Consider the following 13,516-nt stretch of genomic DNA (forward strand, 5'->3'; position numbering starts at 1 on the left):
GTTTCGGTTGAGTCTTCCCAGCTTCACAGTTCTTTAAGCTTTAAATGTCAAAAGTTAATGAAGTTCCCTTCTAATTTCAAGATTTGAATTATTTTTCATCAGTTCTTCATAACTAAGGCAGTCTAGTGTTTTAGATTCCTTGAAGGTAAGCTTCTTATACTGTATATGCTGGGCGTCTATTGCTAGATTCGTCATACACGTGTGCTCAGATTCAGAAGTAGGTTTTGTAACCAAGGTCCTGTTATGATAGTTTTGTAAGTATTTGGCTTATCCTTTTGTCTCAAATATTTGAAAGATTGAGAATTACAATACAATTGAGTATAACTACAAGGAGTGACAGGTGGGAATAGCTATGGATGTAAGGAAGCAGCTGTATCTGCAATGTTTGAATAGGGAATTTGCCCAGGTTCTGGCAAAGGTGAGGGGTATGTCTACTGAATCACTGGATTATAACTTCCTACAAATGTACTTAGGTCGGAGTTGCCAATGGGCTCATGTACCTTCAATTGACTACCTATGGATGCGATTTGTGATGAAGGAGCCCCTGCTTCTTGTTAGGCCCCAGGTGCTTTGCGATATGGCTACCATTGCGCTCAATAACGATAAGGGGTTTTTGCCGTCACAATTGTTGAAGCATTACACTATGAACTATCTCAATAAGAGGCATATCTCCTTTGATGATCCAGTGTTATACCATCTGAATAGAGTTAAAGTAGAGAGCTTCGCAAAAGGTACCAAGGATAGGACAACATTCATGGAAAAATGGAAAGTGTTCTTGCAGGATATAGATGACAAGTTTCCAACTAGCTATAAATTTAGGATACGAGATTACATGAACTTATCACAAGCCTCTAGAACTGCCACTCAAGAAAGACTAGGGTCCATGCTTTTCGACCAAGACCAGATCACTATAAAGAACCCGACTTCAATGTCACTGCTCTTGAACATAATTTTACTCCATAAGGGTATCTCAACGGACTACAAACTAGCAATATTTGAACAGTTCCTAAGATCATCTAATGGAGCAGCATTGATTGATGACTCAATACAAATCCTACTGAGATTAGTTGACGGCAATAGTTCCCAGCTCCGGAATCTGCTGGAAACTCTGAAGAGTGTTGACGTTAAAATCTCAGCCACCACTTGCAATGAAATTGACAGCTGTAAGGCCAAATTGCAATAGTGTGAGCAAGTGCAATATGCCTTTGTAGCTTTTTAACCGTTATGGTATATGACTTCAGACAATATTCACGATTAACGATACTCATTGATGGTATATAGAACTAAAACTAATGTAAATACTTAATATATTCCGTGATAATAACTGAGCTGGCAATAATGTCATTTAAAATGTTACTTAATTTGTGAATCATCTGGCTATTTGTGTAATATTGAACGTTGACTGATAAAGCTCTTGCCAATGTGATGAGCTACATATGGGATTAATATTAGTTGGAGATATCTAACCTTATGAGGATGGCATTAATGAGTCCTTATTTAAAATCCAAACAAACCTCGCTGCGACTGCTACTGTCGAAAGATCGAATTGACTATAAAGATGAGTATGGACCAACCTGCCAGAATCAACTTCTTCAAAGGACACCCCAGTTTCCGGTTGTTGCCTAATGAAGAGATAGTAGAAGCCACCAGACAATTGCTCACCAGCGAAACTAGAGATTATGACGATGACACAAGGAATAGGCACCCATTGACATATGGTCCTGATGAAGGCGCTCTATGGGTGAGGCAACAGATATGTGATTTCAACAACAGGCTGTTTGGTAGTGACTCAAAACCGGAGTTTTTAAACTTGAGCAGTGGTTCCTCATACGGATGCCTGAGTGTCTTATTACATACTACATTACCTCACACAAATTTTACTAGACAGGCGTTCATTATATCACCAACTTATTTTCTGATCAATGATTGTTTTATTGATGCTGGATTTGGTTCAAAGCTAACTGCAATTGATGAGGAAGGAGAAGACTCCATTAACTTTGAACAATTACTAAGCAAATTGAGGCACTTTGAAGAATTATATGGTAATAGCAATGGCGATGTATCGATTATCCAGAACCCAAATAAACCAACAAAAAAGGTGTACAAATATGTAATGTACTGTGTGCCAACCTTTGCAAATCCGAGCGGCAAGAGTTACTCTTTGGAAACGAGAACTAAATTGATAGAGATAGCAAGAAGATATGATATGTTAATAATATGTGATGATGTCTACGATCTATTAGATTACTCGACAGATGTTCATGAGTGGCCAAGACCTCAAAAAAGGCTTGTACATATTGATAGGGCTACGGCACCTGATGATAATGAATTTGGCAACACTATATCTAATGCGACATTTTCCAAGATCATTGCCCCTGGTCTAAGGTTTGGTTACCATGAGACTATAAATGATAAATTAGCTGCTCAGCTCTCTAGAGGTGGTGCCAATGTGTCTGGTGGTACACCTTCACAATTAAATTCAATGATAGTTGGCACCATACTTCAAAATGGGAGTATGGAAAGAATATTAGGTAAACTAAGAGAAACTTATAAAACTAGATCAGTTGCAATGTGGGATTCATTGCAGAAACACATGCCAAAGGACACACATATCTCGTCTCCCAAAGGTGGCTATTTCGTTTGGGTAACCTTACCACCCGGGTATGATGCCAAGAAAATAGGAAAAAAGCTAAAAGATGAGCATGGAGTAATACTGGCAAATGGATCAGACTTTGAAGTTATAGGAGATGAAAGAGGGTGGGGTGACAGATCAGTGCGTCTTTCCATTAGTTTTCTCGAGACTCCTGATATCATTGAAGGTTGCGAGTTATGGGGGAAAGTGTGCAAGGAGATGGCACCCAGTTCATAGAATGCATATGTACGTAGACTAGTAATTAATCATCTAACAGCTATGGAATGGTTCATATCCACAGTTTACTATACTTGTCATTTGACTTTGATCACTAAACACGTTTAGATAGAATGGTAATTTGTCAAAATTCCGGGAAAACTGCCTTTCTCACCGAAGAAATGGCAGGAATCTCTTTACAACTGCTATTATGCTCTCGGCTTGACAAGTATGGGTATCAGTTTCAATACCTAGAAACATACACATCGCATCGTGAGTTTCATAACTATTTATCGTCTTACTCACAGGTTTTCTACCAGACAAAAGCTTTGATCAGGGAACTTAAAACATCTTCTGCGAAGCAAAAACAAGATAAAAGACCGAGCAAGCAACTGCTTTGATCGCTTATAGCACATATTACCTATAAGATTACGTTTACTACTAGATATTAACTACAAAAGAGAAAGCAAACACGAGTCACACACAGTAGATACCATGCACGACCCACAAGAAGAATCATACTCTATGTATCCAAAGACCTCATCTCCACCACCACCACCTCAAGCCAATATGCATTTTCCTGTTTACCAGACTCCTATGATGTACGGTTACTCGCAGAACCCATACATGTATGCTGGTCAGGCTCCAGGTTATCATTTTGGTATGATGAACCAAGGTCAAATGATGTACCAGCCTAATGCTATTCCTCAACAACCTAATGGTGGTGCTGGCGGTTCTAAGAAGAAATGGAACATGAATAATAATATGGGTGCTTCTTCTGGATCTAGTGCCAACTTGTCCAACGGGAAGACTCATAATTACCATAATAGCTCACATGCTGCGAGTTATCACCCTCAATCATCTTCTTCTACTTCTGGAGGAAGTACTGCCAAGAATGCTTACACCCCAGCTGCAGCAGATCCATTGAAGTTCAACATCTCAAAGATTAAAGAAGAGACAACTTCCTTCCCAATGTTTTTTAATACAAACGAAAAGGACTTTGCAGAAGCTAAGGCCAAAAGATACCATCTAAGTTTGAAGGCGTTGGATCATGAAGAACAACCAATTCAAAAGGAACCCCAGGTACAATCAGAGCAAGTGAAACAGGAAGAACAGATTCAAAAGAAACAAGATTCCCAACAACTTAGCATCGAAGAAGAGGATATAAAGGATCTGAAAAGTGGAGATAAAACTGATATCGTACTTCCAGAAACCACTACTAATAAGGAAAATATTCAGCAAGGTACTGAAATCAAAGTAAGCTCGCCAGAAATGGGAAACAAGCAGGCTAGTGGTTCACCAGTGGAGGAAACTGCTACTCCTTATATAACACCGGCACCAACACCAAAACCAGCTGCCAAATCCTGGTCTGCTATTGCATCCAGCGCTATTTCTAAAGGGAAGCCCTCCAATGTATCTTCACCAATCTCAAGGCCAGGATCTACCCATCAGCAACCTCAGAAGAAATCAAAAAAGTACGTTCCTGCGACCCCAAAAGGACTTGAACCATTAGGATCAGTAGCTCTAAGAATGTGCTTCGACCCAGATTATGTCTCATACACGTTAGATACTGCCAAAAACGAAGACAAACTGCCAATTAGAGAGATAATTCCAAGAGGTATTATAAATAATGCTAACATCTGTTTCATGAGTTCCGTTTTGCAAGTGTTATTGTACTGTGCGCCTTTTGTAGATATTTTGAATGTTGTCAGTACTAGAAATATGAACGCAAAGAGTGGCTCTTCCTCGGCGAAACTATTGGACGCCTGTCTAACAATTTATAAGAAATTTGACAAGGCAAACTATGAAAAGGAGAAGGAGAAGGAGTCAGAAAAAGAAAAGCCTGGTTCTAAAAAGTCCTCTCCACCAGCTTACGCGTCCATCACAGAAGCGGTCAATCCAGATGAGTTTTATAGATCTCTATCAACAATTCCAAAATTTAAAGATTTGAGATGGGGTCATCAGGAAGATGCTGAAGAATTTTTAACACATTTATTAGATCAACTTCATGAAGAATTGATTTCTGCCATTGATTCACTATCAGAGAATGAAATACTAAACCTACTACAAAGTATTCATGACGAAGATTTGAAGATATACATCATTCGTAACTTGAGTCGCTATAAGGATGCGGAATTCATCAAAAACATGTCACCACAACTGAAGGACCAAATTAACAAATACGGAACAATTTCTGATGATTCTGAAGAAGGAAATGGCTGGCATGAAGTTAGTGGTTCTAGTAAGAAGGGCAAAAAGACAAAGACAGCTGCTAAGAGAACCGTGGAATTTATCCCATCCCCTATTTCTAACCTGTTTGGCGGCCAGTTTAGATCTGTTCTTGATATTCCACAGAACAAAGAATCTCAATCCATTACATTAGATCCATTCCAAACTATTCAACTAGATATCTCGGACCCAGGAGTTGATAGTCTAGAGGCTGCTTTAAAGAAATTCAGTGAATATGAGCTGTTACCTTTTAAGTCATCATCTGGAAATGATGTAGAAGCAAAGAAACAAACATTCATTGACAAGCTACCTCAAATCCTTTTGATTCAACTGAAAAGATTCTCTTTTATTAGTAATGCTGATAAAGATAATGGCATGACCAACTATAACGCATACAGTGGCCGTATTGAAAAGATTAGAAAGAAGATTTCTTACGGACACACTCTAGAAATCCCTGATGAAACTTTAGCATCCTCTGCATTGAGGAACAACTCTTCGAAGACATATGAGTTATCAGGTGTTATTTACCATCATGGTATGAGCCCTGATGGAGGTCATTACACTGCTGATGTTTTCCATAAGCAAACTAAGACCTGGTATAGAATTGATGACGTGAATATCACCAAGCTAGAGGATGATGATGTCTTGAAAGGTGGAGAGGACAACATGGACTCCAGAACTGCTTACATTTTAATGTACCAAAATGTGCACTGCTAAGGCATAAATGTAATGACATATTGCAAATATTTTCTATTATGTATTACTTTCAATTATCTTAATTCGATAATACTGCTTTTCTGTAAATAAATAGAACTGGCATAGGCATAGATAGATTTATCAAACAATTCTAATATATTTTGATATGAAAAATAAGTTATAAAACAACAGGTCATTGTGTTTAAACAGCCATGTTTAGATTTGGTTGAGATATGTTCTTGGTGATTTTACAACAAAACATAAAAAGTATTATTAAATAGTCGTGATTCAGATGTTATCTAAAAAAAATAACAAAAAAAAATGATTTCGCCCAGGATCGAACTGGGGACGTTCTGCGTGTTAAGCAGATGCCATAACCGACTAGACCACGAAACCATATTAACTTGTTGAAGTGTGGTGTTAATTTGTTGTACTACCGTTTTAGTTTTCCTCCAGATTGTAAGCGTATGCATTCACTCCAAGCCTTTCAGATCTAACCAAACTGAGATGGAATCTCATGAATTTTGGGTTATTTCCCCTGTTGATAATTGATAGAATAGGATAGTAAATTACTACGGACAAGTTAGGGATAGAGTTTTGCAGATAAAAATGGCTTTTCTTCAACAACCCAAATTATCAAATGCACAATTTTAAGAGGGTGTTTTAAGTGAACAAGTTAATTGCAGAAACAAGTTCTCTACCTACCTTTTGAGAGCGCACTCATATGTTCTACACATGAACCGCATTAGTTATAATATTCTCAAAAGTATATTTTCTTTAACGTGCTTAATTGGTAGCTTTTCCATATACGTTTTATCATAGAGTATAAGATTGAGTCGTACGTTTACTAGCTTTACTTAGAGCAACAAGTATCTTTATTTTAATACTCATCAAGTATACTATATAGCACGTAGAAGAATACGAGGTTTCAACAGGACATACAATAATATCGGCTAAATCCTAACCATTTATTTCGAGACTCTAAACCCAAATTTTGAGGTGAAAAAAGATAAATCACAAAAGACCATCATTCAGTTGTTACTATAAATTTAGAACTTACATCAGTATACTTCTTGATTGTGGCAGAAAATATATTGTTCATGGCATTTGGTTATCTATATTTACATATTGGCACTTAATAAATCAAAAAGTAGATTTATGATAATTTATTATATCGCTCTTTTTGTATCAAGAGCTTCTCTATGCAACAAAAATGCCCACTAATAAGTCAACTTAAGCAGCAAGGTGATACCAAACCGAATCTACATGATGTTTTAACTGCAGCAAATAGTTGTTACGCCTGGGACATATCAAAAATTGCGAAGCTTACCAAATCAATACAATACGAAAGGTGGTTACATCAGATAAAAAAATGTCAATATGTTTCATCCTATATGATCTGAATTTTATAATAACTGATTGTAAAATTTAGTAAAAATAAAATGTACAAAATTCCAGTACATTTTATTAAGCCTAAATATAGCGCTAATGAATCTGAAAAAAAAAGTGTCAAACTAGATAGCAGCTGAGACAGATAAAATTTTGCTATGTAAAACAAAGTTTAGCGGGAAATCATTCTTAGTTCTGGATATGATTAATGAAAACTATGATAAACACAATTTAGCCACTAAACTGGAAGGATACTTCGGTGATTATCTTATTACAATGTGCTACCTGTGAAAGTCACTTATCTAATAGTACACCAATTGTTCAGAAATGGGCTTACACCCCAGAAGCTGATAAATTTGTTGTTAGTAGACGTCCAGAACCTGAACAACAGGAATTCCATAAATTACGATGGGAGATCATAAATTACCTTGTTGGAATGCATTTATTTATCTCTTATACCAGAAGAGCCCGGAATCTCATATCTTTCCAGATGAGGGAACTAAGATGGTATCAATATAAGAAAATTGCAAGTATTGCTTTGTCTTAGAATTCTACCAAAATGCAAACAAGTTCATATTACCACATGAAAAATACTAGCAATAGCGCTTTGAACAATAGGAAGCAAAACATAAAACCCAGAAATAATGGACACTAAACAAGACATAGTAATCATATCCGATCGTGAATATAAATAGTTTCAACAATTCTTTCACTGCTATATATTAAACAGCTTTTACTCATGTAATACAGAACATGGCCTCGATAGCGCAAGACAACCTTTGGAAACAGCTACATAACAGTTTTTTTTTCCATATATTTGGAAAAATCCAAATGTTTTTGGTACTTTTAGATACATAATAATATTTTTGATCCTAACTTGTAAGTAGACTAGCATGTTCTCAGAGCTTCAACCAGTTATATTTTCATTTTCTCTTAATCTAATTGTAAAATTTTGGGATTGCTAATATACCAAACTGGGATTCGGGGGACTGATACAAGGCAATACCAAGACTACTGAATTACCTTATTTCAGGATCTTTTATTTACTAAGAATTCCAAACGATTGTGAAGGCTTCAGAGATTCACCTAAATATTTATTCTAGAATAGTCTAATGGGGTATATATATAATAAAATAACTCTGTCGACATAAGACTTTAACTACCTATATTAATATATACAGGTAGTTGAGTATTTAGTTAAAGAAAAAAAGAGAGTTAGCAAAAAACTTCTGTCCAAACGTTTAAAAAGTAGTTAACATCATTGCCAAAGTTAGGAACAATGAAGCCATTTGCAAATGACCTGCACCGTTGGTGGTTTGAACAGTCACTGGAAGAGAAGAAGAAGACTTAGTAGCCTTAGCGTTTTCAGTGTGAGAAGTTCTTAAGCTGCCAGTAGTTTCATGATGAGTAGCAGTGACCTTCTTAGTCTCTGAAGCAGCTTTGCTTTCCACCTTGGATTCAGCAGCAACTGAAGAAGAGACAGGCTTGTGGTCTTCTGGGTGAACAGCATGTGGACCAACAGTTGGACAATCAGTGATACATGTAGTAGTAGTAGTGGTAGAAGTATTGTGGTAAGTGGCAGCAATTTCAGAGGAGTGGTGCTTTTCTTCGGAGTGATGGTGGTGGTCATCTCTCTCAATGTGGGTCATGGTGCATGGGCAGTCAGTAATTGTCAAAGTAGTTGGCTTGGTAACAATGACAGTCTTATTGTTGTAGGAGAAGGTAGTTGCTTCTGGACAGTAGGTGGTAAATTCGGAGACAACTTCAATTCTGGTAGAAGTGAAAGTGTGTAGATGGTGATCATCATGGTGAGAGACCTCAGCGCTTGAAATAGAAGAAGCACTGGTGGCATTTTGGAACTGACCATTAACAGAAGCAGCAGCACCCAACAAAGTTAACAAAACAGACAATTGCATTTTGAGAATCTGATAATAAATTTTTTTCTGATTAGTAGTGGAGTAGCGAATGAAATGATTTTTAACTTTACTGACGCCCTTTGTTGCGTTTCCAATCAAGTTGATAACTATCTGTGTGAAAGACGAATATAGGAACAAAGAAAAAAGGACACCGAGGTTCACAAAACATTACTGATGAGCTTGCTTTTATAACTTCCAAAATAACCAGAGAGTCATAAAAGTCTGTTAATAAGATATATGCTGATAAATAACTATAGAAAGAGTTTGAAATCTAGTAAAATATTACATTTTGCCAGTACCTGAAAAAGCCTCCTCCACCTCCACTAACAGCGATAAAAAATAACAATTTCCTTTTCGAGAATCAATTATTAACTTTTGGCATTTTGGTGAATTTTCCATTTTGCATTGTTCATTTGGTAAATTGGAAGGCTTATGCTGTTACTTTTTAGTCAGCATTATTGCAACTGTCAGCAAAATGGTTGCTATGCAGAATCAAGAAAAAACCCAGAATTCAGAACAAAAGACCCAACGCTTTTGGAAAACAACAACAGTAAACAACACCAAAAATCTGAGTTCACAGAATCATTACTCAAATTAGATCAACAATAAATAAACACTATACCAGAGTTATTTCTCCATAAGTATAAGCTGCATAATATATTTGAGCAAATTATCAAAAGCTTAATCATGTGATATTTTCGTTTGTAAACACACACAAGCAAAAAAAGTGACGCGAAAACGCGTCACGAAAAATTAGAAATTGGCAAAACGGAAAATTGAAAAAGAAATATAAACAATCATTAGGGACGTCAACCCATAAGGAGAGATGATTGGGAAATGCTCATCACCCCAGTAGAAAGTTTTGTTTTCAATTGTTTACAAGAACAAAGAATAAACAAACCAGTTCTATACATCTTTACTTAAGTTAGATTTCAGATCCGGTATTAGCCGCTGATTAGAGGAGGACTACGTTAACCACAGTTGCAAGGAAGCTATACGTTTTTGAAACTAGTGATCCAGCAAAAAGAAAGAAAAAGCAGTGTTCCAAACCTACTGACTGGAAGAAATACATTCTATAAGGATCAGCAAATCATAGCAGTTGATAGTATATCAAGCACAGGAACAATGTATGACATGGATTTATTAAGGAGAGCTAATCCGGTGTTGTTTTCACCGGAGAGATATGATGAATATCCGCTAGGTTATGATGATCTCATGCAGTATTTGTCTACAAAGGATATAACAAGTCAGAGTGATCCACAACACAACAGACCGTACACGTACATTGACTCACTCGACTTCTTGCTTTACAGTCAGGACGAGGATGAAATAGATATTGATTTGGACAAGAAGTTAGCTTGTGAATATGCGCTATACTACGCTCAGAGCAAGAAGAGACAGAACAAACACAAACGGATGAGTCTTTTGGGCTCGAGGAAGTACTTAGACGATCTGCTTTATGGCGGAGCTAATCATTCTCGAGATTGGTATGAAGCAGTGATAACTATGCTAGAGAATTTGTCAATTACCGAGTTAGATCCGGATACTGTGGGCAAGTTAGAGAGGTTAGTGAAGACAAATAAAAGTGGTGTTAACGTTAGCATGTTATCACACAATATGAATGGTTTCCAAAAGCCGGAGTTCCCAAGAAGCAGAAAGCAGAGTGGGTCTGGTCTAGATCTAATGAGAGACAATAACGGCTCTCACTCAGAAGTGTTCAGTGGTCATACATTGAATGAGAGTGACGACACAATGGAAGAGGAAAGCCAAGGGATAATACAGGACTTAATTTCATACTTGATTTCGAATTCAATAAAGAGAGGCATAAATGTAAAACCTACAAACTTGAACAACCCAGTAGAATTTTTAAAAGGAGCCATTGATGAAATACTGGATGCCAAGACCGACAGTCTAGATAACAAACCACAGGATAGATCTTCGAATATCGATACTTTAGAAACAAGTGTTACACCAGTCAATTTCCATGAAGCTGACACTAACGAATTAAAGACTGCATTAAATGATCTGCAACTTGCCCATTCCTTCTTAACGAAACAATTTGAGACTTCACGACTTGAGCAATCACAAACAATCAATAGATTAACAAAGACCAATAGAGAATTACAAGATAAGTTATTGAAGTACCACGCTAAAATATCAAAGTTAGAAGAGAAATTGAAGGTAACCGAAGATGCAAAAACTCAGCTAGAGGATGCTGCGCACAAGATCAATATGAAAGAAAATCTACTATTAAGTTCACCTATCATGGCACCTGAACTATTCTCTCCATCCACACCAACCAGTGGTTTGAACAGCTCCCCATCCAACAATAACTCTCATTCAATAACAGTTATGCGTAATGAATTCAAGAGAATGATACTTGAAACACAAGATAAATACGAAAAAGAACTTGCAGAAGAACGAGAAAAAAGACTGAAACTTGAGAAGGAGTTTGAAGAGTTGAAGGACTAACATATACTACCAATCTTTGATTACAGAAAAATCCTGCATTTTACTTAGAATAATAACAGACTTTAATATTACATTTCACATGAACTTTCTACGCCATTATGACTCAATCGTTATAAATAACCATATTCTTTAATTAAACATATCTAATTGTTCTTTATCGTACTCTTTGTAATCTAATAATTACATTGGACTTTTGCAATGGACTCAAATAAGGGTATTATCTGGAAGTAGGATATTATAGGGCCATTATTATAAGAAATCTAAGGCACTACAACTTCCACCGATGGGGAATTTGTCCTTATTTCAATAGCTAAGAATAATAAAAAAATTAGAACGTTACTAAATATTTAATGTACAGAATTAACAGAACATATTGTGTTCTGATACAATTTTTTATAATAATTTATTATCTTGAAAATAATCCGAAAGTTCTCCTAATGATCAAATACTTGGTAAATGCTGAATAGACTCCATGCTCCTCCACGGAACCTAATCATTTACACATCAGTTCAAAAAGAACAGGAACAACATCATATTTTTGGGAATGCCTACAAATAGAAGTAGAAATACCATTTTCAAGATCTAGCAATTCCATCGGATTTTGTAATCATTCAAACCAACAAAGCAAATTTGGTGAAGGACTAGACCTTGAAGTTCTTCAACTTATAGTTACATTATACCCAAACATCAATCCCATAGACCGTATCACATCTTTCTGAATTCACTCAACACCGGGTATATAGCTTCAAATGCCTGATAAATTTCCTCTCTTTGCTTTGCACCAGTTAAAACAATTTTACCGGAAACGAAAATCAATAACACAATCTTTGGTTTCACCATTCTATAAATCAAACCCGGGAACAATTCTGGTTCGTATGACGAGAAAGTACCGTGACTGAATGCTAAACCTTCCAAACGTATAGGAAACTTAACGTCACAGGAGCCGACTATATTTTGAATCTTGAAATCGGTGAACTTAGCTGCAAAACCAATTTTCTGAATAATTCTTGCGTATTTCCTGCTCGCTAGTTTAGAATCATCTTCACTCTTAGCACCAGTAACAACCATCTTACCAGAGGCAAAAATTAGTGCAGTAGTTTTAGGTTCTCTGATACGCATAATAACAGCGGCAAAACGCTTAGGGTTATACTCGGCATTACGTGCGTGCAGAGCCACAGTTTTCAGATCCAGTCTACACCCCAAATTTACTGTCGCAACAATATTCTGTAACGTTGGCACTATACCTGAGGTGGCCGCATCATCCTCATCCTCATCTTCATCAGCTTCTGGTTTCACAGCATCATCTTCTGTCTTATTTACCTGATTTTCCCACACTTGGCGAGTGTTAGGATCAAACACCGCCTTGTTGGCTTCTTGAAACTCTTTCATACGCTCCTCATCAGCCATCTTTATTATTTATATTTATCGAATTCTTTAGTCCTATGGTTCTCAAATATTAAAAGTTGTTCTACCAAAACTAGTTTCCAAAAAACAAGCCAGACACAACTATTAACTATATTCCTAAAAGACTGGTACTCTTTTCAGGCAATATCCGAGGAGTATGTGGAATGATGAAAAATAAAAACTACTACCGCAGGTATGGGAACTAAAACAAAAAGAAGGGTTACCAATCAGCAGTTACTGCAACGTTCACCAAACAACCAATATACGCCTACTAGCCAAGTCTGCACTATGTTAGGGCACCAACAACCACATAATGTATTGGCCTTTATTCTCTTCTTTTGCTTATTATCCATTTCTTTTTTTGTCATTCTGAGATGGATTTTGTCAAACTGTCGTATTGTACGTAAATATACGTCCATACGTCAAATATCAGATGACATACATGTACGTACAATGATACAAAGAAAATGTGACTTGTATCGTATATAGGCATTATCCAATGTCCATTTTCCTCTCTTCGAAAATTGTCATATCGTGTGGAAAACGCGTTAACAATGCGCAA

General features: G+C 36.6%; 6 protein-coding genes and 1 non-coding gene across 7 annotated transcripts; 4 read left to right on the forward strand and 3 right to left on the reverse strand.

The window, feature by feature from the left end:
- Positions 1-352: 352 nt before the first annotated feature.
- On the forward strand, positions 353-1,183 carry PET122 (Pet122p; the record flags this gene model as incomplete). The annotated part of the gene is made up of 1 exon (XM_447535.1): positions 353-1,183. The coding sequence occupies one exon, from the start codon at positions 353-355 to the stop codon at positions 1,181-1,183; it is 831 nt and encodes a 276-aa protein (XP_447535.1).
- A 375-nt stretch (positions 1,184-1,558) lies between these two features.
- YEY2 (2-aminoadipate transaminase) lies at positions 1,559-2,869 on the forward strand (the record flags this gene model as incomplete). The annotated part of the gene is made up of 1 exon (XM_447536.1): positions 1,559-2,869. One exon carries the CDS (start codon positions 1,559-1,561, stop codon positions 2,867-2,869), a length of 1,311 nt encoding a protein of 436 aa, XP_447536.1.
- A 474-nt stretch (positions 2,870-3,343) lies between these two features.
- UBP3 (mRNA-binding ubiquitin-specific protease UBP3) lies at positions 3,344-5,794 on the forward strand (the record flags this gene model as incomplete). The annotated part of the gene is made up of 1 exon (XM_447537.1): positions 3,344-5,794. The coding sequence occupies one exon, from the start codon at positions 3,344-3,346 to the stop codon at positions 5,792-5,794; it is 2,451 nt and encodes an 816-aa protein (XP_447537.1).
- A 301-nt stretch (positions 5,795-6,095) lies between these two features.
- tV(AAC)6 lies at positions 6,096-6,169 on the reverse strand. The gene has a single exon. It is a non-coding gene; the product is annotated as a tRNA-Val (tRNA).
- Positions 6,170-8,403: 2,234 nt separating this feature from the next.
- On the reverse strand, positions 8,404-9,078 carry SPI1 (Spi1p; the record flags this gene model as incomplete). The annotated part of the gene is made up of 1 exon (XM_447538.1): positions 8,404-9,078. One exon carries the CDS (start codon positions 9,076-9,078, stop codon positions 8,404-8,406), a length of 675 nt encoding a protein of 224 aa, XP_447538.1.
- A 1,125-nt stretch (positions 9,079-10,203) lies between these two features.
- Positions 10,204-11,550, forward strand: PEA2 (Pea2p; the record flags this gene model as incomplete). The annotated part of the gene is made up of 1 exon (XM_447539.1): positions 10,204-11,550. The coding sequence occupies one exon, from the start codon at positions 10,204-10,206 to the stop codon at positions 11,548-11,550; it is 1,347 nt and encodes a 448-aa protein (XP_447539.1).
- A 705-nt stretch (positions 11,551-12,255) lies between these two features.
- SPT15 (TATA-binding protein) lies at positions 12,256-12,957 on the reverse strand (the record flags this gene model as incomplete). Its single annotated transcript, XM_447540.1, has 1 exon — positions 12,256-12,957. The coding sequence occupies one exon, from the start codon at positions 12,955-12,957 to the stop codon at positions 12,256-12,258; it is 702 nt and encodes a 233-aa protein (XP_447540.1).
- Between the last annotated feature and the right edge of the window lie 559 nt (positions 12,958-13,516).

The sequence above is a fragment of the Nakaseomyces glabratus genome, chromosome I (genome assembly GCF_010111755.1).
Source record: "Nakaseomyces glabratus chromosome I, complete sequence".
Lineage (NCBI taxonomy): Eukaryota > Fungi > Ascomycota > Saccharomycetes > Saccharomycetales > Saccharomycetaceae > Nakaseomyces > Nakaseomyces glabratus.